Genomic DNA, 22,511 nt, shown 5'->3' with positions numbered 1-22,511 from the left:
ATTATTATTAATATTATTATTATTGTTATTAATTTTGTAATTTTGTTTAGTTGTATTATTATTAATGTCATTATGATTATTATGTTATTGTTGTTGTTATATTATTATTATTATTATCTATTTTCATTCTTACATTATTTATTTATTATTATTAAAATTTTAGTATCATTTGTGGCTTAATTAATTTAACCCTCCTGTCGTCCTTCGGTTCAAATTGAAATGTTTTAAAGTTTTAAAAATGTGGAAAAAATATATATATTTTCACAGTGAAAACTTCCACATTTTCAATTTTTTTTAGGAAATTTTTGAACATTTTTTGGTGGAAAAAAATTTTTTAAAAAAAGTTTAAGTGCATTCAGAAAAAAACCCAAAATCCAGTTAATTTCGCTGTCAAATTTGGGGATTTTTTATTATTATTTAAAAAATAAAAGTTTTGAGGGAAACTTTTCAGGAATTTTCGTCCTGAAGATTTTGCAAATTTTTATAAATTTGGGGAAGTTTTTTCTAAATTTTTGGACTTTTTTCAGACAAGGCAACAACATTTTTTGGTAAGGACAACACGAGGGTTAATTAGTAATTTTTAGTAAATTTTATTGTATTGTTAAATTATTATTACTATTATGATCAATATTATGATTATCTATTTTTATTCTTACATGATTTATTTTATTATTATTAAAATGTTTGTATTATTTTTAGTTGAATTAATTTAATTAATAATTTTAGTATGATTTATTGTGTTGTTAAATTATTATAATTACTGTAATTATTGTTGTTACTATTATTATTATTATCTATCTTTGTTCTTACAATTACTATTTTATTATTATTATTATTATTATTATTATTAAAATGTAAGTATAATTTACTGTACTGTTAATGTTATTTATTTATTTATTTATTTCAAAATTAGCATTCCAATTACTATTGTATTCTAATTTAACAAACTTTACATGTAAGTTAAAGCAGGTTTCTTATTTTGCCTTGTGAATATTTGAAAAACACTTTTTTACGTCTTCACCTGCCAGAAAGACATCACAATAACAGTTAACAGTCATTTTGCAACAGCAGAGTGGTGATGGGCAAAAAAACAACCAAAAAAGTTGGAAAATATCAGCATAAATCTAACATTATGCGTCCTGATTTAATTCCCTCCATACGCGTCGGCTCGTATGACATAAAGCTGCGTGTTACAGTAACATGCCGTCACTAATAATCTCTGGCCCTGTCAGTTTATCAACTACTTTCAGCAAAACAAAAGTCACTTTTTGTCTTCGGAGCACGTTTTCCTGTATTTTCACTCATCTTTTTTATTGCTAACAGCTTCTATTCTGTCATTCTGTGGCTGTTTCTTGGTTTTATAACGCTGTGACGGACATTTCTGTGGTGTTACAGTAAGGAGACGCTTCTCAATGGTTAGGAATTCATTTAAACCACAGTAAAACAAACCCATGAGGCAGCAAAAAACAATAAGATACAGCCTCTTCTGCTCATTCCTTTAAACATCCACTCACTGGCCACTTTATTAGGTACACCAACGAAATCTAACGCAATCAAACACAAAAACTCCAGCACAAATTCAACTTTCAAAAGGCTTTTATCTACTTCATGTCTATTATTGTTCCTGTTTTTGTCATTATTATAATTATTTAATATGTTGTAATGTGGGGAGGCGCTGTAAATTACAGCATTATGTTAAAAATTGTCCCTAACATATCCAAACATATGTATATATGTAGATTTCTATTCACGTTTTTCACTGTAGGTCAAGAAAGAATGACAATACTACAAAAAATGAGACAGAAAACAAAACAAGACCAAAACTGACAAAAGCAAAAAACTAAATGACAAAAATAAGACAAAAAACGCAAATGTGACAAAAGGGAGACACAAAACAATAAAAACATGAGATGAACGACAAAAGTCAGACAAAAAAGGATTAAAAAAACAACAAAAAAAGACACAAAAATGAGACACAAAACGACGAAAACAAGAAACAAAATGACCAAAAATCAGACAAATGACATGTAATAAAACAGAAAAAGACGAAAAACTAGACCAAAAATAATTACAAAGCAACAAAAATAGACAAAAACGAGACAAAAAAAATGACAAAAAATAGACAAAAAAACAGGAGACAAAAAAAACTACAAAAGGCCAAAAATGAGAAACAAAAGAACAAAGAACAATCTAGTATTTTACTTCATGATCCAAACAACTTGTTATGGTCTATAAATGATTTTAAATTTATAGTTTTACTAATTTACAATCTGCAGTTAATGTCTTCTCTAGAATTTTTTCACTTTGAGGGTCGGATTGGACCCTCTGGAGGACCACTTTTGGCCCACGGGCCTCATGTTGGACACCCCTGCTGCAGACAGTGTTGTTGGGACTGGAGCTGCATAGTCATTGCAGCTGCTCTGTGCTGATGTACAACATAATCAGCAGTTTACTGGAGTTTCCCTTCCGTTTCTTCTCCACTGTTCACTGTGTTTAATAAATTGGAGCCGTCCTGACCTGTACCGGCCGGTGAGCAGAGAAGTTTCTGATTCATGAGGGCATAAAATCCAGGTCGGAATCAATTTCAATCTAGAGCCTGTGATCTTTATAAAGCAGAAGGCTCCTTTTAAGAGGTTTTTTGTCAGTTGAAAGTTAATAAAAAAAGAAGAAACCCAATGAGCCTTTGTAGCCATTCGTAGCTCTGCAGCAGCCGTGAAGTGCAGCAAGATGAGTTGAAGTTGCTCTACATTAGCTAAAGCTGCTCTATGTTAGTTAAAGTTGCTCTATATTAGTTAAAGTTACTCTATATTAATAAGAGTTGCTCTACATTAGATAAAGTTGTTCCATATTAGTTTAAGTAGCTCTATATCCGTTAAAGTTGCTCTATATTAGTTAAAATTGCTCTACATTAGCTAAAGTTGCTCTGTGTTAGTTAGTTACTCTATATTAATAAGAGTTGCTCTACATTAGATAAAGTTGTTCCATATTAGTTTAAGTAGCTCTATATCTGATAAAGTTGCTCTATATGAGTTAAAATTGCTCTACATTAGCTAAAGTTGCTCTATGCTAGTTAAAGTTGCTCTACATTATTTAAAATTGCCTTATATTAAAGTTCTAAATCAACCAAAGTTTCTCTATAATAGTTAAAGTTGGTCTACATTAGCTACAGTTGCTCTATATTAATTAGAGTTGCTCCATATTGAAGTTGCTCTTATTGAGTTGAAGTTGCTCTATATTTGTTAAAGTTGCTATATAATGAGTTCAAGCTGCTCTACATTATTTAAAATTGCCTTAAATTAATTAAAGTTGCTCTTATTGAGGTAAAGTTGCTCTAAATTCGACCTGACGTTTCTGCTGCTCCTGATCTGTGATTGACGTCCTCATTTAAAACCTTCCATTCTTTAAAGTTCACACAGTAACTTCAGCTCAGGACTAGAATCTGTGAGGAACTTCCTCCAGAAGCTTCATGTGATGCAGCTTTGATAAGAGCGTGAAACGTCAATACTACTGTCACACACATCCATATTCAACATTATTATTCAGTTGCCAAAAGCAGTTAAGCATTCCTGTTTCATCTGCTTCTTCCCTCCGTGGGCTGAAATATTCCACAACGCCCTCCTCTGTAGCTTTTTGTTTCGCTCGTTTTCTTGAATGCCACATATGAAGACAGAAAATTGCCTCTTTTTGTGTCTTTTTTTGTGCTCCACTTGAGCCTTGTGAAAAGTATTTTACAGAAAACAAAAGTGACAAAACAAGCGTCTCTCTATCGACACCTCTCCGTCTTTTAACTGCGATTATTTCCTCATCACCGGTTAAATGCTCCACATTTCTCTCCTCGCTGTCAGGTTTGTGGTTTGGAAATCAACTGTTCTACCTTCAAATCTTTATCTTCAAAGCTCAGCTGAAGCTACATTCCTCCTGGTACCAAAGAGGCGTCAGTATTAATATGCAAACAACGACGAAAGGTACGACCACACAGGGTTGGTAATGAATATAAGTGCATTCACGTGTCTATGTTCAAACATCTTAATATTTTGTCAGAGATATGCTAAATATTTCCAGCTAGAATAGTCATTTACCACATTTACAATGTCTACACTGGATTTATCATTCATTTAATGTTAGTTAAAGTTGCTCTATATTAGTTAGTAGTTATGTTATATCATTTATTTAATACTGTCTTCATTTAAAACACTGCTTTTCCTTCAAAATTAAGAACATTTCTAAGTGACCCCAAACTTTTGAACAGTAGAGTAATAAAATACAGTAAAATATAGAAAAAACAAAGCAAAAATATAGAAAAAATACAGAAAAAATACAGAAAAAATACAGTAAAAAAACTGTAAAAATATAGAAAAATACAGTAAAAAATACAATAAAATTATAATAAAAATACAGTAAAAATAATGAAAATATAGCAAAATATAGAACAAAATACAAAAAATATAATAAATGTACAGCAAAAATATAGAAAAATACAGTAAAAATATAGAAAAAAAACAGGAAAATATAGAAAAATATCGTAAAAAATATAGTAGAAACTATAGAAAAAAGACAGAACAAATATTGCAAAATTTAGAAAAAAAATACAGCAAAAATATAGTAAAATACAAAAAATACAGTAAAAAATATAGTAAAATACAGTAAAAATATGGTCAATACAGAAAAAATCTAGTAAAAAATCTAGTAAAATATAGAAAAATACAGTAAAAATATAGTAAAAATAGAGTAAAATACAGTAAAAATATAGTAAAAATAGAGTAAAATACAGTAAAAAAATACAGTAAAAATACTGTTAGAATATAGTAAAATATATTTAAAAATAGTGATGGTTGCTGGAAATGTTCCTCTGTACCCCTATGGAGATATTCCATTAAAAATCAGCTGTTTCCAGCTAGAATAACTTTTAACTGTGATTATTTGCTAATCAGCGGTTAAATGCTCCACATTTCTCTCCACGCTGTCAGGTTATGTGGTTTGGAAATCAACTGTTCTACCTTCATATAGTAAACGTAAACATTTCCAGACAGAACAGTCATTTACCACATTAACAATGTCTAGACTGAATTTATCACTCATTTAATGTTATCTAAGTGACCCCAAACTCTTGAACGACGGTGTATATATTTTATAAATTTATATACAGAGAGAGAAGAGAGTCTAACAGAAACAAAAACAACACTGTTGTGTGGTTTCGCTTTTAAAAGCTCATGTGTAATAAATATTTGGAGTGAATGACAGAAGGTAGACGGAGAGGAGAAGAAGGACACATTGTCAGACGTTCTATCACATACCAAGGACTGCGGCACACTTTCTGCATTATTTGCGCATCCCTTTTTTGTCTCTGTGGACAGAATCTTAATAGAAACGTGTGTGTTTCTTCTCTTTGGTATGTGCTTGTCCACAAGTGTCTGCATGCTGTGTGTGTGTTTTCGGGCCTCTGCAGGTTTCCACTATAACTGTGTGTGTGTGTGTGTGTGTGTGTGTGTCCGTGACAGTCTGCCACTGACGTACGTGCCTTCATTCGTTTCAGAGGATTATTCATTTCCTTTTGAAGTGAGGCAGCTCGCCCGGCGAGGAAGGTCTGAAAGGCAGCCGAGAGCAGGCTTTCATACTTCTCCAGCAGCAGCTTGTCATCTGGGGGGTAAATACGTCTGTGGGCCGCCGAGGCAGCGAGAGGAAGGAGTGGAGAAAGCAGGAGAAAGGAAAGAAGGGTTATCAATGCAGGGGAGAAAGGAAGGAATAAATGAGGGAATAGAGGAAGAGAAAAAAGGATTTGGAGAGGAGAGGGAGTGATGGAGTGCAGAGGAGAGGAGGATTGGGGTTGAGCAGGGGAGGAATTTGAGGTGACAGAATTGGGAGGTAAGAAGGATAAGAGAAGAGAGAGGAGAGATAAAGAAAATAGAAAGAAGGAGAAGGGAGGAAGGAGGAGTGGAGGTCAAAGCACAGCAGGCGAGGAAGGTGGACGGACGGAGAAAAGAGCAAGAAGGGAATAAAAAGAGAGAGACGAATGAAAGGTGAGCGGAGGGATCAAGGAAGAGAACGGAGGAGGAGGGAGAGAAGAGAAAACACAGAAAGAAAACTGTCACTGGAGACCTTGAGTTTTTAAAAAGTGAACAAAATTTCAGTCTTTTCACATGACAATGCATTTATACTTTAAGGCAGAGGTGTTAAACTCATCTTAGTTCAGGGAAAACATTCAGGACCAGTAAAACCACAGCATAATAACCTAGAAATAACCACAATTCCTGATGGGTCCTTTGTTTTAGTGCAAAAATGTTCACATTTAAGGAATTATCTTTTTGCAAAACAGTATGAACAACCTGACATTTCAATTTCAGCAACATTCAGCCTCAGTTTATCATTTCCACATTACAACTTCCAGATCACAGAGTGTCTACAAAGAGACACAACACGTAGTCATCTGGAACTGAACAATATAGTGTTTTACTCTATGATCAAAATGACATAAGTCAGACAAAAATTACAAAAACGAGATGCAAAATGACAAAAAAATGAGACAAACAGCACAGAACAAAAACAAAAAGAGACAAAAGCATAGACATAGTTACAAACAAACTGAACAGCTACAAAGTGACAAAAAAGGGACAAACGACAAACAAAACAAAAAATGATCAAAGCAAGAAGCAAAACGACAAAAAATTAGACGAACAACACAAGCGAGAAAAAAGGAAACACAAAACGGCAAAAACAAAATAAAATTTGTTTTACAAAAAGTTACAATCTAACAAAAAATGGACAAATAACACAAACAAGACAAAAATGACACAAGCGAGACAAAAAGACAAACAAAACAAAAACGGACAAAAAACACAAAAAAAACAAAAAAAATAAGATAAAATATTGCAAAAAATGAGACTCAAAATGACAAAAAAAATGCGACAAATAACACGGAACAAAACACAGAGGCAAAAAAATTTACAAAAGCTACAAAGCGACAGAACAAGACAGAAAAAAGAAAAGCAAGACAAAAATGACAAAAATAAGTCAAAAAACACAAGTGAGACAAAAAAGAAACACAAAACAACAAAAGTGAGAAAATAACATGAGATGACCGACCAAAAACAGACAATAAAACAAGACAAGATATTACAAAAATGAGACACAAAACGACAAAAGAACGATGAGCAATCTAGTATTTTACTTTATGAGCAATGATCATGTACGTTTTATTGTGTATTTTTACAAACCCTCTGCAACCAAAAAGTGCTCTGAGACTTGGTGAATGTGTGAAATATTAGTGGAACTCCCCGGATTTTATATGCAGACAGAGGGATGGATCTATCTGATCTGGTTTCACATCTACCCCCAATCAAACATGAGTATACAGACGTATCGCTACCCTGGGCTCCATAGGGTTAATGTACACCCGCCCTCACTGAGACGTGCTCTTACTTCCTCCAGTGTTTTCTGCAGCCTAATGTGTTCTGTTCTGTTCTCACATTCTGCATCTGCGCCCTCGACACTAAACTGAGTGCTCGGTGTTTATCTTGGGTCTGATGGGATTAGAACGTAGGAACCTCGGCCTGCTTATCCTCAGAACACATCTCCACACTGCCCCACGCCATCGCTCTGGCCATCAAATCACAACAACGTTTTAGGCTGAACAAGCGTTGGCCTGTGGGAGAGAAAAAACGTGGGGAAATAGTTTGGCTTCAGCTCAGACGTGTTAAGAGCCGAGCTGGCCTTTCAAACCAGTCAAAAATGCCTATATAACACAAATAATTACAGCTTTGGAAGTAATCGTTTGGCCACCTGTTGTTTTTTTTCCTTCAACAATGATGATTTTGTTTCACTTTTATGATAACGTTTGAGTAATTACAGCAGGAAAAAATATGTATAATGTCTCAATACATGCAATAAATTATGTTTGAACTAGGGCTGGGATTTTAATGTGTTAATTATGATTAATTACAGAAAAAAAAATAACACTTTCAATCGCACCTTCCCGTTTGGTGGGCAGGCCACTATTTCAGAATGACAACAAAAAGAGGCAACATTACCACAATGATTCAAAAGGACCACAAAAAGACACAAAATTACCAGACAAATATGCAAAATTCCCAGAAAACATGTAAAATCAACAAAAAAGGACTCAAAATTACCATGAAGACTCAAAATTACCAGAAAAGAAGATTCAAAATTACCATGAAATGATTCAGAATTACCACAAAAAGATTCAAAATTACCAGAAGAAGACACAAAATACCAAAAATTACCACAAAAAGATGGAAAGTTACAACAAAGATGCAAAATTACCAGAAAAAGACACAAAATTACCACAGAAAGATGTAAAATAACCAAAAAAAGATGCAAAATCATCAAAAAAAATTTGACGCTAACCGGCTTTGAATCAGCAAAACAGCGTTCATTACAACGCTATGAAGAACACGGAGCAAAGTTCCACCAAAAACCTCAATAAAAGTGTCAGAAAACTTTAGTCATGGTGGTCTGAAAACTATGTCCAAAGCTCTAAATGTACACAGAGTCAACACAGAGGCAGTAAATGTTGTGTTACTATAAAATAACAGGCAGATTTTTATAAATACCATTAATACGCTAGTTCTGCTAAGCTAGTTGCACACATCAGCACATGAGAGGTGATTTTTACTGCAACAGTTTCATCGTTAAAACTTGAACTGCAGCCGTTGACGGTTTTCTGCAGAGCTGCTGTTCTGGCTGCATGATTTCCATTTTGTCGGAGAAGTTGACCCAATTCTTCGTGTTCGTTTAGTTACTGCAGTTCAGATCAAGCACCAGCTGAAGACCTGAGATGAACCACTCACTTCAGTTCCTTCTTGTGGCACTATTCCACGTGGGATTCTCAGACTGCTATGGTACATTTTCTTTAGTGAAACATATTCTTTTCCTCTTTCAGTTCCACTCCTTAAGAAGTCTATTTATAATAGCTGGATAAACTGAACTGAAATCAGAACATTGAAAGAGCCACAACTTTCAATCCTTAAAGAAAATCACTTGAGTGACTTAAAAACTAAAGGTCAACACTTTAATAGTGTTGACTGAACAACCAGTCAAAAGTTTGAACACACCTTCTCATTTCAGGATTTTCTTTATTTTCATGACTATCTACATTATAGATTCTACCTGAAGGCATCAAAACTATGAATTGACACATATGGAATTATGTAGTAAACAAAAAGTGTGAAATAAGTCAAAACATGTTTTATATTTGAGATTATTTGCTTTAATTACACCTTTACACAGTCTTGACATTCTCTGGATGATGTTCATGAGGTAGTCTCCTGAAATAGTTTTCACTTCACAGTTGTGCCTATTCAAGGCTCATTTGTGGAATTTCTTGCCTTCTTAATGGGATTGGGACCATCAGTTGTGTTGAGCAGAAGTCAGCTCAGTCCACAGCTGACAGCCCTATTTGACAACTGTTAAAATCCATATTATGGCAAGAACCAATCAGCTAAGAGAAATGACAGTCCATCATTACTATAAGAACTGAAGGTAGTTAGTCCAGAAAATTGCAAAAACTTTTAATGTATCCCCAAGAAACCATCTGGGAACTACACAGGAGCCTACCAGGAACCATCTAGGAACTACCAAGTAACCTTCAAGGAACCATGTAGGAACTACCAGGAACCTGCAAGGTTCATCATTACTTTAGCACATGAAGGTCAGTCCATCAGGAACTTTTCAAGAACTTTGAATGGATCCTCAAGGAACCATCTAGAAACTACCCAGGAACCTACCAGGAACTCTCTAGGAACTACCCAGCAACCTACAATTAACCATCTAGGAACTACCCAGGAACATACAAGGACTTTGAATGCATCCCCAAGTGCAGATGCAAAAATCATCAAGCGCTACGACCAAACTGGCTCACATGAGGACCCCCCCAGGAAAGGAAGACCAAGAGTCTCCTCTGCTGCTGAGAAGTTCATCTGAGTCTCCAGCCTCAGAAATGACAAGCTAACAGCAGCTCAGATTAGAGCCCAGATAAAAGCCACACAGAGTTCTAGTAGCAGACACATCTCTACATCACCTGTTCAGAGCAGACTGACCAATCAGGCCTTTATGGTCAAACAGCTGCTAAGAAACCACTACTAAGGAAAAGCAACAAGCAGAAGAGATTTTTCTGGACCAAGAAACACAAGAAATGGACATTAGGCCAGTGGAAATCTGTGCTTTGGTCTGATGAGTCCAAATTTGGGATCTTTGGTTCCACCTGCCGTGTCTTTGAGAGACCAGCAAAGGTGAACGGATGGTCTCTACATGCATGGTTCCTATGGTGAAGCATGGAGGAGGAGGTCTGATGGTGTTGGGGTGCTTTGCTGGTGACACTGTTGGGGATTTATTCCAAACTGAAGAAACACTGAACCAGCATGTCAACCACAGTCGAGAGAATGAAGAGATGGCCAAGAGTGCTCAAAGCAGTAATCAAAGCAGAAGAAGACTCTAAAATATAAAACATGTTTTGACTTATTTCACATTTTTTGGTTCCTACATAATTCCAAATGCGTTCATTCATAGTTGTAATGTCTTCAGTGAGAATCTACAATAAAATGACATGAGAAGATGCATCCAAACATTTGACTGGTATTCGATAACAAGAGTGTGCTGGGGTTCATTTTCTTCCCAGTTTGTTTAAAGGCCAAACTAATATTCCTTTTCCATGTACATCAGTGTGAAACCACTTTGGCTTTTGGTGGTTGAAATGACGCTAAATGAGCAGCATCAACCAGCTGGGTTTTCCCTCGGATGTCACAGGGTCCTGGCTCGTATGTACCTGACGCAGGTTTCATCTAATAGTCGAATGTGAGTAAGTTCATTACCCGAGCTCGTTTAATGGGAAGCAGCATGTTAATCAGACTTCACTGCTGCGCCGGGACACCGTTTGAATGCGAAGAGGTCTTTATTAGGGCTGCTCCAGACAGACCTCGGCCCGTCTGATTGACTGTCTGGCTGCAGGAAGAGGAAGGAGGTAACTGCACTTCATCGAATCGGCGTTCCCACTCGCCGTCAAGAAGTCACTTAGACTCGGGGAGACGGCAGCAAGCGTCAGTGTTTTTGTCTGTAAACTCGTGGGTGGGAAAGACACCGAGAGAGAAAATCAAGACCTGAAAATGTTCACTGGAATAAGAGACAGAGGTGGCATTAAGAATTTAGATGGGACAAGCGGCGCTGCTGAGTCACGCTGTAAGGTGAACCTGCTCCATCTGTGAGGTGACGGTTACAACTCGACGTCTGACGTACAAGCAGACAACACTCCTTTTTATTACGTCACACGTGCTGTAACTGTTTTCTTTACCAAAGTAGAGATTTATTATCACTGTTGTTGCTGCTTAGAGTATTGCATAGGTGTAAACATTATTTGTTTAGCAACAGATAGTACTTCTATATCTTAAGAAAGTACCAGAAATGTACAGAAAGTAGCTTTAAATGCATTTTTGAAGGGAAACAACAGTGTACTGTATACGATACAGTGAAGCTGTATGGAATGGAAGCCATCTGTGGTGGTTTTTGCATCTGTTTGTGGTGATTTTTCATCTTTTGTGGCCATTTTGTATTTTTGCATGGTGTTTTTTTTTCATTTTTTTGCAGTGAGTTTCCATCTTTTGTGGTGGTTTTGGAATCTTTTGTGGCCATTTAGTTTTTTTGTGGTAGTTTTACATATTTTTTGGTGGTTTTTGCATTTTATTGCGGCCATTTAATATTTTTTAATTGTGTTTTCACATATTTTTTGGTGGTATTTGCATTTTTATGTGGCCAGTTTCCATCTTTTGTGGGTTTTTTATGTGTTTGTGATGATTTTCCTTCTTTTGTGGTGGTTTTTAAGGCTGCAACTAACGACGCGTCGACGAGTCGTCTGAGCACGATACGTCATCAAAAGCGGAAGTGAGCGCGCAATGCAACAGAAATCACCATCCGACCGGAGCGCGGAACACAGACGGACATCGGCGCTGCATCGTGCATGTATTATGTACGCACGATGCAGCGCGGACATCCGCGATCTATCGTAAACACGGATGTGAGCGTTTACTATACAGCTGTATCTAAACGCGGACATCCGTGCTGCATTGTGCATACATAATATATGCACGATGCAGCACCAACGTCCGTCCGTGTTCCACGCTCTGGTCAGACGCTGATTTCTGTTGCATTGCGCACTAACTTCCGCTTTTTATGACGTATCGTGCTCAGATGATTAGTCGACGCATCGTTAGTTGCAGCCCTAATGGTTTTTGCATCTTTTGTAGCCATTTTGTATTTTTTTCATGGTGGTTTCACATATTTTTTGGTGGTTTTTGCATTTTTTTGTGGCGAGTTTCCATCTTTTGGGTTGGTTTTTCCATCTGTTTGTGGTGATTTTGCATCTTCTAAAGAAGTTTTCTGTCTTTTTGAGGCAACTTCTTTTTTGGTGTTTTTGTGTCCATTTGTGGTGATTTTGCATCTTCAGAAGTGGTTTTCTTGATTTTGTATCTTTTTGTAGTGATTTTCGTCTGTTTGTGGTGGCTTTTGTATTCTTTCGTGGTGAGTTTTCTTCTTTTGTGTTGGTTTTTCCATCTGTTTGTGGTGATTTTGCATTCCTTACATTCCATTGCATCCCACACAATGGAACTGTACAGTATACAGCATGGAAAAGTCCTCGATTTTCAAGTTGAAAAAGGGTCATTTAGGGGTTTTTCTATGCTATTAAACATGGGGTCATTTTTGACCCGAAGACAACACGAGGGTTAAGCAATGCTAATTTAAGCTGCACTGTGGACGGAGGATTAAGAATTTGAACCTGGTACACACTGCCTCTGATTTCCTTTCATTCTCTCCGTTATAAATGCTCTCTCAGTCTTAATTCTTCTCTCTGGCGTTCTCTTTTGTTTTGTACGTCTGCAGAAGCATTATTTATTCCCCTTAGAGCTCCAGAGCTCTGCAGATGACCCCGTAAATGTAAGCGACTTGGCATGAATGCAGCGAGTGGAGTTCCTGCAGGGGGAGAGCACCGTTCGTCTCCTTCTTACCTGTAGTTCCCCAGATGTTGCTTTTCATGCTCCTCCCTGGAAATCTGCTTGCGGACCTGTGCCAGTCGCTCTTTCTGGAAATAGGACACGAGAAAAATAATGAAAATGGACGCCAACCAGCTATTAGAAACAAAGAATAAAGTCTGCAGAGGCCGAGAGGCAGAAAGAGCACAAATAGTCTCCCCCATCAGTGGCTCATTCATTGCCTTATTAGTATGTTACAAAGGTGTAATTGTGGAGCTCAATTGGCCGATTGGGCATAAAACAGAGAGAAAGGAACTACTCCCCAACCGGCACTGTAATATCATTGAGCGCTGAGCGATATGAGCCTTCAATAGGCCCCAACCTGGTCTCACACTTCAGCCATAAGAGATGAGGTGCTACCCTTATTTTTTTTTTCTTTTTAAAGAAGTGCCTCTAGACCATCTTTCCTTATCCCCATTGATTACTGTCGTGGCTAATCAAAAGGCTAATCAAAGAGGGTGGGAGGCGTACTGGTAGCTGCCACTTTTCCCCATATGAGAAAAAGCTCTCTCGACTCCTTCATTTCAAAGAGAAAATAATTAAACGGTACGCTTGTCTCGGATAACTTTGACTCTTTTGACATCGAGTAAGAAGTAGTAAGTGGAACTGAAGAGAAGTCTGAACAGAAACTCAAGCTTTAACTGGAAGCAACACACTGGAATAAACTGTATATACATATACAATCTGATATTCATTGATATTGTTGTCAGAAAAGATGTAAATTCAGCTAACCATGCACCAAAAGCAAACTCATTTCAGTTCAGGTTTCACATTCAGACCAATCCGAACTGAAATGACCAGTAAAATCACAGCATTAAAACCTATAAATAGAAAAATATGATAAATTTCAGCAGCATTCAGCCTCAGTTTATCATTTTCACATTACAACTTCCAGATGACAGAGTGTCTATAAAGGAACACAACATTTTGTCATCTGGAACTGAGCCATCACTAATATGCAAAAAGACAAAAAAACAACAACAACAAGACAATATATTACAAAAATGAGAAGCAAAATGATAAAAGCAAGAAACAAAATGACAAAAAATGAGAAAAACGACACGAAACAAAATGAAAAGGCACAAAAAAATTAGACAAAAAAGTTACAAAGTGACAAAAAAATGGACAAACGACACATAAAATTACAAAAAAACGTGACACAAAATGACAAAAACGATACACAAAACAATGAGTAAAGAAAAATGTAAAATGACAAAAATAAGACAAAAAAACAAGTGAGACAAAAAGGACACCACAAATGACTAAAACAAGAAACAAAACGACAAAAACGTAAGAGAAACTACAAAAATAAGACAAAATATTACAAAAATGAGACCAAAAAACAATAAAAAATAAGACAATAAATGACAAAACAGACAACATGAAACAACACAAACAAGACAAAAAAATACAAAAAAGCACGAAACAAAACAACCAGAAATGACACACAAAACTGCGAATAAAGCAAAACACAAAATGACAAAAATATGACAAAAAACACAAGCGAGACAAAAAGGGAACACAAAAAGACAAAAACGAGAAACAAAACGACAAAAGGACATTAAGGAACAGCTAGGTCTTAAATGCAGAAGCTCTGGTCTGAGGTCATTAACCTCCATAGAAGTCTTTGTCATGGTGCTTCTTTAGTCACTAAACTCCCACAATGCTCTCTGCTTTAACATGATCTGTAGTCTGAGTGACGCCTCCTCTGGTCTCTACAATATTCAACAGAAAGAGGTTCCACCTGGTGGCAGAACCAGGTACTACAACTGACCAACATTTACTGACATGCATATAGAGGATACAGGTTTTCTTTTGGAGATTGTGGACCCTCAGTATACCTTAACCTCTAACACTACATTTCAGATAGTTTCCTACCTGAGCTTTCCAACAAGGTTCTAGCTACAGAACATTAAGGAACAGCTAGGATGCGGAAATGCAGATTTTTCTTAATGGATTGCAGAGCTACTCAGTTTTCAATACCTTTAATGTAGGAAAATGGTATCAGATTAGGACTCTGTTTGGATTCGGGAGCAAAAAACTACATCCTGACATCCCTAATATGCATAAATATGCATTTTTTCCACCTCATTGTGTTTGCTGAATGTCTCTGACGGTAGAGATATGAACACTAAGAATGCGTCCCTGAAAGGCTGAACCCAAACCACCTTTTGTGCTCATTCTGGTGTGGCCCAAGAAGCTTAAAAGGTATCTGATGACTTATGATGGTGGCTCATGATTGCACGGCCATTGTTTTAATCCCCAGGATGGTGTTGGATGTCTGGGTGGGGGAAATGAATGGATATCGCTCTCAGCTCCCCTGGCCACAGTTAAGAAGCACCACTTGTACAGGTGATTAGTATCCCAGATGCTGCACTGCAGATGGTCAGTGGTCAGCAGTTTAGAGGGCTGTGGTTTCACTCGGGCGGTGCGAATGCTGTGGATATAAAAATGGATTGTATTCATGTGTTTCTTACCAGCTCTTCTCTCCTTCGTTCCAGCGTGTGACGTTGTTTCTCCCAGTCCGAGGAAGCAGCTGAGAGCTTCTTCATGGATCCGTGTCCGTAGAGCCGTCGCTGAGCTTCCGCCTTTTGCTGGGCCAGGTTGCGTTTCTTATCGCTGGCCCTAGAATAACGACAACACCGCGCAAAGTTAACACAAACGGAAATACCCCATTAAAAGTAAACTAACAGCAAAAACCATTAAAGCAGCTTTTCTGTCGCTTCCCACAGGAGACGGCAGAACTTTTTCAGTAATGTTCTGTGTCTTTGACTTGCTTTCTGTCACATACTTTTATAGTTTTGCATGTAGTTGGAACATTATCTGCATAAAAAGGTGTTTTTAAGCTGTCAACTCTGACAGCCTCATCCCGAACTGATGGACTGACCTGAATTTGCCTTTTGATCATCGCAGCATTGCGATGGCAAATCTAGAAATCCTTCTCAAAAAACATTCACAAAGACGTAGAGACACAAACAACCACGGGACGAGCAGGACCAGACAGTTTATCATTTCCACATTACAACTTCCAGATCACACAGTGTCCACAAATGAGCACAACATTTAGCCATCTGTAACTGAATGATGGAGTATTTTACTTTAAAAAAGACAAAAACACAACAAAAACAAGATAAAATATGACAACAATGAGACACAAAATGAAAAAAGCGAGAAACGAAATGACAAAAAATGAGACAAACGACACAAAACAAAACAAGCCAAAAATATAGACAAAAAGTTACAAAATGACAAAAAACGGATAAACAACACAAGACAAAAAAGGATAAAAGTGTAAACAAAATGATAAAAACGATACACAAAACAATGAATAAAGAAAAACCGAAAATGACAAAAAAAGATTTAAAAAAAACACAAGCGAGACAAAAACAAGAAACAAGACGACAAAACACGAGACAAACAACAAAAGTCAGAAAAAAATGACAAAAAAGACAAAATATTACAAAAATATGACACAAAACAACAAAAATGAGAAACAAAATGAGAAAAAATGACACAAGAAAAAAGAGACAAAAAAGCTACGAAGCGACAAACGTGGAAACAACGTAAAAAATTACAAAAAAGCGTCAAACAAAACGACAAACAAGATACACAAGACAACGGTTAAAGCAAAACGTAAAAGAACAAAACAAGAAAAAGGCACAAGCGAGACAAAAAGGAAACACAAAACAACAAAAACAAAATGACAAAAAATGAGACAAAACACAAAAAAGACAAAAAAAGACAAAAGCAAATAAAAGAAGACTAAATATTACAAAAATAAGACGCAAAACAACAAAACGAGAAATAAAGTGACAAAAAAGACAAAAAATGAGACAAGAAAGTTACAAAGCAACAAAAAAGAACAAAAAGGAGACAAAATATTACAAAATTCACACAAACGAGACAAAAACATGACAAAAGTCAGAAACAAAATGACAGAACATGGGACAAAAGATTGACAAAAACCACAAAAGCAAGCCTATTACAAAAATTAGACACAAAATGACTAAAAATGAGAGAAACGACATGAAACAAAACAAAAAAGAGACAAAAAACTGAGAAAGCAACAAGAAACTGGACAAATACGAGGCACAAAACAATGACTAAAGCAAAACACAACAAAATAAGACAACAAAACACGAGTGAGACAAAAAGTAAACACAAAACAACAAAAATGAGAAACAAAACAACAAAAAACGTGAGACAAATGACAAAAGTCAGACAAAAAAGAAAAAAAAACAACAAAAACAAGACAAAATATTACAAAAATGAGACACAAAACAACAAAAGTGAGAAACAAAATAACAAATGACACGAAACAAAAAAGAGACAAAAAATTAGACAAAAAAGTTACAAAGTGACCAAAATATGGACAAACAACACAAACACACAAACACAAAGATGTAGAGACACAAACAACCGTGGGACGAACGGGACCAGACAGCTAATTCTGAACAAGTGGGCCACTGCGGTCTGGAGAAAGGGCAATTCATTTCAGTCAATCGCTGGCCCTTTAAATTGGATATTGAGTGGTGTTGGGGGTCTGAGGTTTATCAATGTCCACGCCCGGCCGGGTCCCAATTGATCCCATTTGATACAGTCGGTGTTTGTGAGCAGAGTGGAGAGCCGACGTTACCTCAACACCCCTCCCTTTGGGGACGCAAAGTCATTACTATATAAGGGAAGGAAAAAAATAAAAGAAGTGAGCGAAGTACAACAAAAAGCCCTCATTCAATCCGGCATGAAAAACTGTTTGTCCAGTAGAAAGGGCTTCCTGCTGCCGCCCACGATTTATTTGTCACGAAATAACCAAATCTCCCCTTTAAATCTGTGGGAACGCGGCAAACATTGGCCACCAAACAAATCATTTCGATAAGAGATTTGTTTGTGCCAGCTGATGTCGAGGAAGACGTTTTTTGTTTTTTGTTTTTTGTGGGTTGTCTGCACCACCCACAGCCAAACTAGATCTACGGTGCTGCATGGAATTGATCCGTTGTGTGGCTGTGTGACGGGTTGAGGTTATATTTAGAGCAGTGAGGTGAGGACGAGCACAGAGAAAAAGAAAAAGAGAGCAGAGATCCAGAGGTCTGGATGATCAATCATATCTGGAACTGAATGATATAGTATTTTACTTTAAAGAAGAGAAAAAACTCCAAAAACAGGACAAAATATTACAAAAATGAGGCACAAAATGATAAAAGCGAGAAATAAAATGACAAAAAATGAGACAAACGACAGGAAACAGCAAAAAAAGACAAAAAAATTTGGCAAAGAAGCTACAAAGTGCCAAAAAAATGGATAAACGACAAAAGTAAGACAAAAACCCCCCACAAAATGACAAAAATGCGACACAAAACAACAAATAAAGCAAAACACAAAGTGACAAAAGTAGGAAGAAAAACATAAGCGAGACTATAAGGAAACACAAAACAACAAAAAACAAGAAACAAAATGACATAAAAGAAAATAGACAAAAAACAACAAAAACAAGACAAAGTATCACAAAAACGAGACAAAAGATGACAAAAATGAGAAACAAAATGACAAAAAATGAGACAACAACACGAAACGACACAAAAGTGACAAAAAAATGGACAAACAACACAAGCGGGACAAAAAAAAACCCACAAAACAACAAATCAGCACACAAAACAAGGAATAAAACAAAACACAAAGTGACAAAAATCAGACAAAACACAAGTGAGACAAAAAGGAAACAAAAAACGACAATAAATGAGAAACAAAATTACAAAAGTTAGACAAAAAAAAACGACAAAAAACATCAAAAACAAGACAAAATATTGCAAAAATGAGACAAAAAATGACAAAGGCAAGAAACATCCATCCATCTATCCTCTATCCACCGCTTTATCCTCACTAGGGTCATGGGGGGTGCTGGAGTCTATCAGCTGACTCGGGCGAAGGCAGGGGACACCCTGGACAGGTCACCAGTCTGTCACAGGGCTACATATACAGACACACAATCACACTCACATTCACACCTATGGACAATTTAGAGTAATCAATTAACCTCAGCATGTTTTTGGACTGTGGGAGGAAGCCGGAGTACCCAGAGAAAACCCACGCATGAACAGGGAGAACATGCAAACTCCATGCAGAAAGATCCCAGGGCCACCCTGGGATTCAAACCAGGGATCTTCTTGCTGCAAGGTGAAAGTGCTAACCACTACACCACTGAGCAGCCCATAGGCAAGAAACAAAATGACAAAAAATAGACAAAACAGAAACGAGACAAAATACAAAACAACAAAAACACTACACAAAACAATGACTAACGCAAAATACAAGATGAGAAAAATAAGACAAAAAACCACAAATGAGACAAAAAGGAAACACAAAACGGCAAAAATGAGAAACAAAATGCTAAAGATCAGACAAAAAAAACAACAAAAGTGACCAAATATTAGAAAACTGAGACACAAAACGCAAAAATGAGAAACAAAACAACAAAAAATGAGACAAACGACACAAAACAAAACAAAAAAGACAGAAAAATACTAAAAGAGACAAAAAAAATGGGCAAAAAACGAGCCCAAAAAAAAATGACAAAAGACACCAACGAATCAAAATTAATCATTTTGATAGAGACTTGTTTATGTAGCGGAAGCCGAGTAAGAGGGGTTTTTGTTTTTTGTTTTTTTGTGGGTTGGCTGCACCACACACGGCCAAACTAGATCTACGGTGCTGCATGTAATTGATCCATGTGTGTTTGTGCGACTGGTTGAGGTTATATTTAGAGCAGTAAGGGGAGGACAGAGAAAAAGAAAGAGAGAGCAGAGATCCAGAGGTCTGGTGTACGATGATCAATCAGCGGAGAGACTTGGTGTATCCAGGGATGGAGAAGGCAGCAAACACACACAAACAAACGCTACGTAGACAAAAATACATCACAATACTAAGAGCCGCAGAGCAAAGTAAAACAGGACGCTTATGTAAATACACAGAGCGGGGGTAAACCGCAGGTAGAACGGCGTACAGGTAAAAGTGACAGCTCCAGAAAGTCGCCCACACACTCGGCTTTGTCTAATTGAAGGGTACACAAAGCGCTCAGTGGAGGCCCGGCTTTGTGCCTCGGCCATTACCTGTCTTTGCACCCGCCGCAGAAATACACGGATCTACCAGGGCCGTAATTATTTGTCCAACGCTCAAAACCTCCCGCTACGATCGCATTAACGTCTCCATTGTCTCACCGGCGCCAAATCAAAACAAGATAAAAGCCAAACTGTGCCGCCCGTCAATGCAATTTGGAGTTTTTTTTCCTTCAGGGATGTCAGATAAAGAAAACGTTCGCTTTGATGTGACTTAACAGAAACAAGACAAAATATTACAAAAATGAGACATAAGATGACAAAAATGACACAAAACTACAAAAATGAGACACGAAACCATAAAAGCGAGAAACAAAATGACAAAAACACGAGACAAACGTCAGAAGTCGGAGGTGAAGGGTTTAGTTCAGGCAACTGGACTTATTCTTGTGATCTTGAAGATGTTTCGCCTCTCATCTGAGCGGCTTCTTCAGTTCTAAAACTAGTTTGGAGAGTCCCAGCTATTTAACCACTAGAGGTGAAGTTAAATGACAACTGAGAACCTTCACAGACACGTCAGAAGTCAGACAAAAAAAACAACAAAAACAAGGCAAAATATTACAAAAGTGAGACACAAAACGACAAAGTGAGAAACAAAGTGACACGAAACAAAACAAAGAAGAGACAAAAAAGACAAAAAAGATACGAAGTGGCATAAACATGGACAAACGACACAAAAACAAAACGACAAAAACGATACACAAAATAATAAATAAAGCAAAACACAAAGTGACAAAAACAAAAAAGCACAAACGAGACAAAAAGGAAACAAAATGATAAACATGAGAAAAATATAAGATAAACAACAAACGACAGACAAAAAGACAAAAAACAAGAAAAACAAGACAAAGAACACAAGCGAGACAAAAGAAAAACAAAAAAATCGCTAAACAAAATGACAAAAATGAGACAAAGCAAAACAAAAAACAGACAAAAAAATCATCAAAAAAATTCAAAATAAACGGTGTTACTAATGGTGTTATTGACGGCTTTAGTAACACCGTTAGTTAATGCTTTTTAACGCCGTTAGTAACGTCGTTTATTTTAACACCGTTAGTATCGCCATTAGTAACGCTGTTTATTTTAACGGAGTTAGTAACGTCGTTTTAACGTCGTTAGTAACGTCGTTTATTTTAACGTCGTTAGTAACGTCGTTTATTTTAACACCGTTAGTATCGCCATTAGTAACGTCGTTTATTTTAACGCCGTTAGTAACGCCGTTTATTTTAACGCCGTTAGTAACGTCGTTATTTTAACACCGTTAGTATCGCCATTAGTAACGCCGTTTATTTTAACGCCGTTAGTAACGCCGTTTATTTAACATCGTTAGTAACGCCGTTTATTTTAATGCCGTTAGTAACGCCGTTTATTTTAATGCCGTTAGTAACGCCGCTTATTTTGACGCCGTTAGTAACGGCGTTTATTTTGACACCATTAGTATCGCCATTAGTAATGCTGTTTATTTTAACGGAGTGAATAACGTCGTTTTAACGCCGTTAGGTAACGCCATTTATTTTAACGCCGTTAGTAACAGCGTTTATTCAACGCTGTTAGTAACGCTGTTTATTTTAACATCGTTAGTAACGCCGTTTATTTTGACGCCGTTAGTAACGCCGTTTATTTTATCGTCATTAGTAACGCCGTTAATTTTAACGCTGTTAGTAACGCCGTTTATTTTATCATCGTTAGTAACGCCGTTTATTTTGACGCCGTTAGTAACGCCGTTTATTTTATCGTCATTAGTAACGCCGTTAATTTTAACGCTGTTAGTAACGCCGTTTATTTTATCATCGTTAGTAACAGCCGTTTATTGTAACGCCGTTTATTTTAACGCCGTTAGTAACGCCATTTATTTTGACACCGTTAGTATCGCCATTAGTAATGCTGTTTATTTTAACGGAGTTAGTAACGTCGTTTTAACGTCGTTAGTAACGTCGCTTATTTTAACGCCGTATATTTTAACGCCGCGTTAGTAACGCTGTTTATTTTAATGCCGTTAGTAACGCCATTATTTTATGGGCTTTTATTTAATGCTACTAGTAACACGGTTAGTAAAGTTGATTATTCTAATGCCTTTTATTTTAAGGCCGTTAGTAACATCATTTATTTTAATGACGTTAGTGACGCTTTTTATTTAACGCCGTTAGTAACGTTGTTTATTTTATCGACGTTAGTAATGGCGTTAGTAATGCCGTTTATTTTAACGTTATCCCCATCCCTGGAGTGCAGGAATGTGTGCAGGGAAAACACTACCTAATGTTGAGGAGTTTCAGAGCGTTGAGCAGCACCCCTTTCTTCACGTCGTAATCAATCTTCTGATCGGTCCCAAAGCTCGGCGCTCGATTGATCTGCCAGAGAAGAGAGAGGA

General features: G+C 36.7%; 1 protein-coding gene across 5 annotated transcripts in view; it reads right to left on the bottom strand.

Annotated features, from left to right (window-relative positions):
* The window catches only part of ttll7 (tubulin tyrosine ligase-like family, member 7), a 163,387-nt gene that overhangs the window by 62,642 nt on the left and 78,234 nt on the right, over positions 1–22,511 (bottom strand). For all 5 annotated transcript variants that reach the window (XM_051947402.1, XM_051947401.1, XM_051947406.1 and 2 more), the window contains exons 10-13: positions 22,397–22,491; positions 15,512–15,659; positions 13,011–13,084; positions 5,519–5,654 (exon numbers count right to left, since the gene is read on the bottom strand). In XM_051947402.1, coding sequence (XP_051803362.1) covers positions 5,519–5,654; positions 13,011–13,084; positions 15,512–15,659; positions 22,397–22,491 — 453 coding nt within the window. The remainder of the gene's footprint in view (positions 1–5,518; positions 5,655–13,010; positions 13,085–15,511; positions 15,660–22,396; positions 22,492–22,511) is intronic.

This window comes from Acanthochromis polyacanthus, chromosome 4, assembly GCF_021347895.1.
Source record: "Acanthochromis polyacanthus isolate Apoly-LR-REF ecotype Palm Island chromosome 4, KAUST_Apoly_ChrSc, whole genome shotgun sequence".
NCBI classification, from domain to species: domain Eukaryota; kingdom Metazoa; phylum Chordata; class Actinopteri; family Pomacentridae; genus Acanthochromis; species Acanthochromis polyacanthus.
This window is presented reverse-complemented; position numbering and strand designations above follow the sequence as displayed.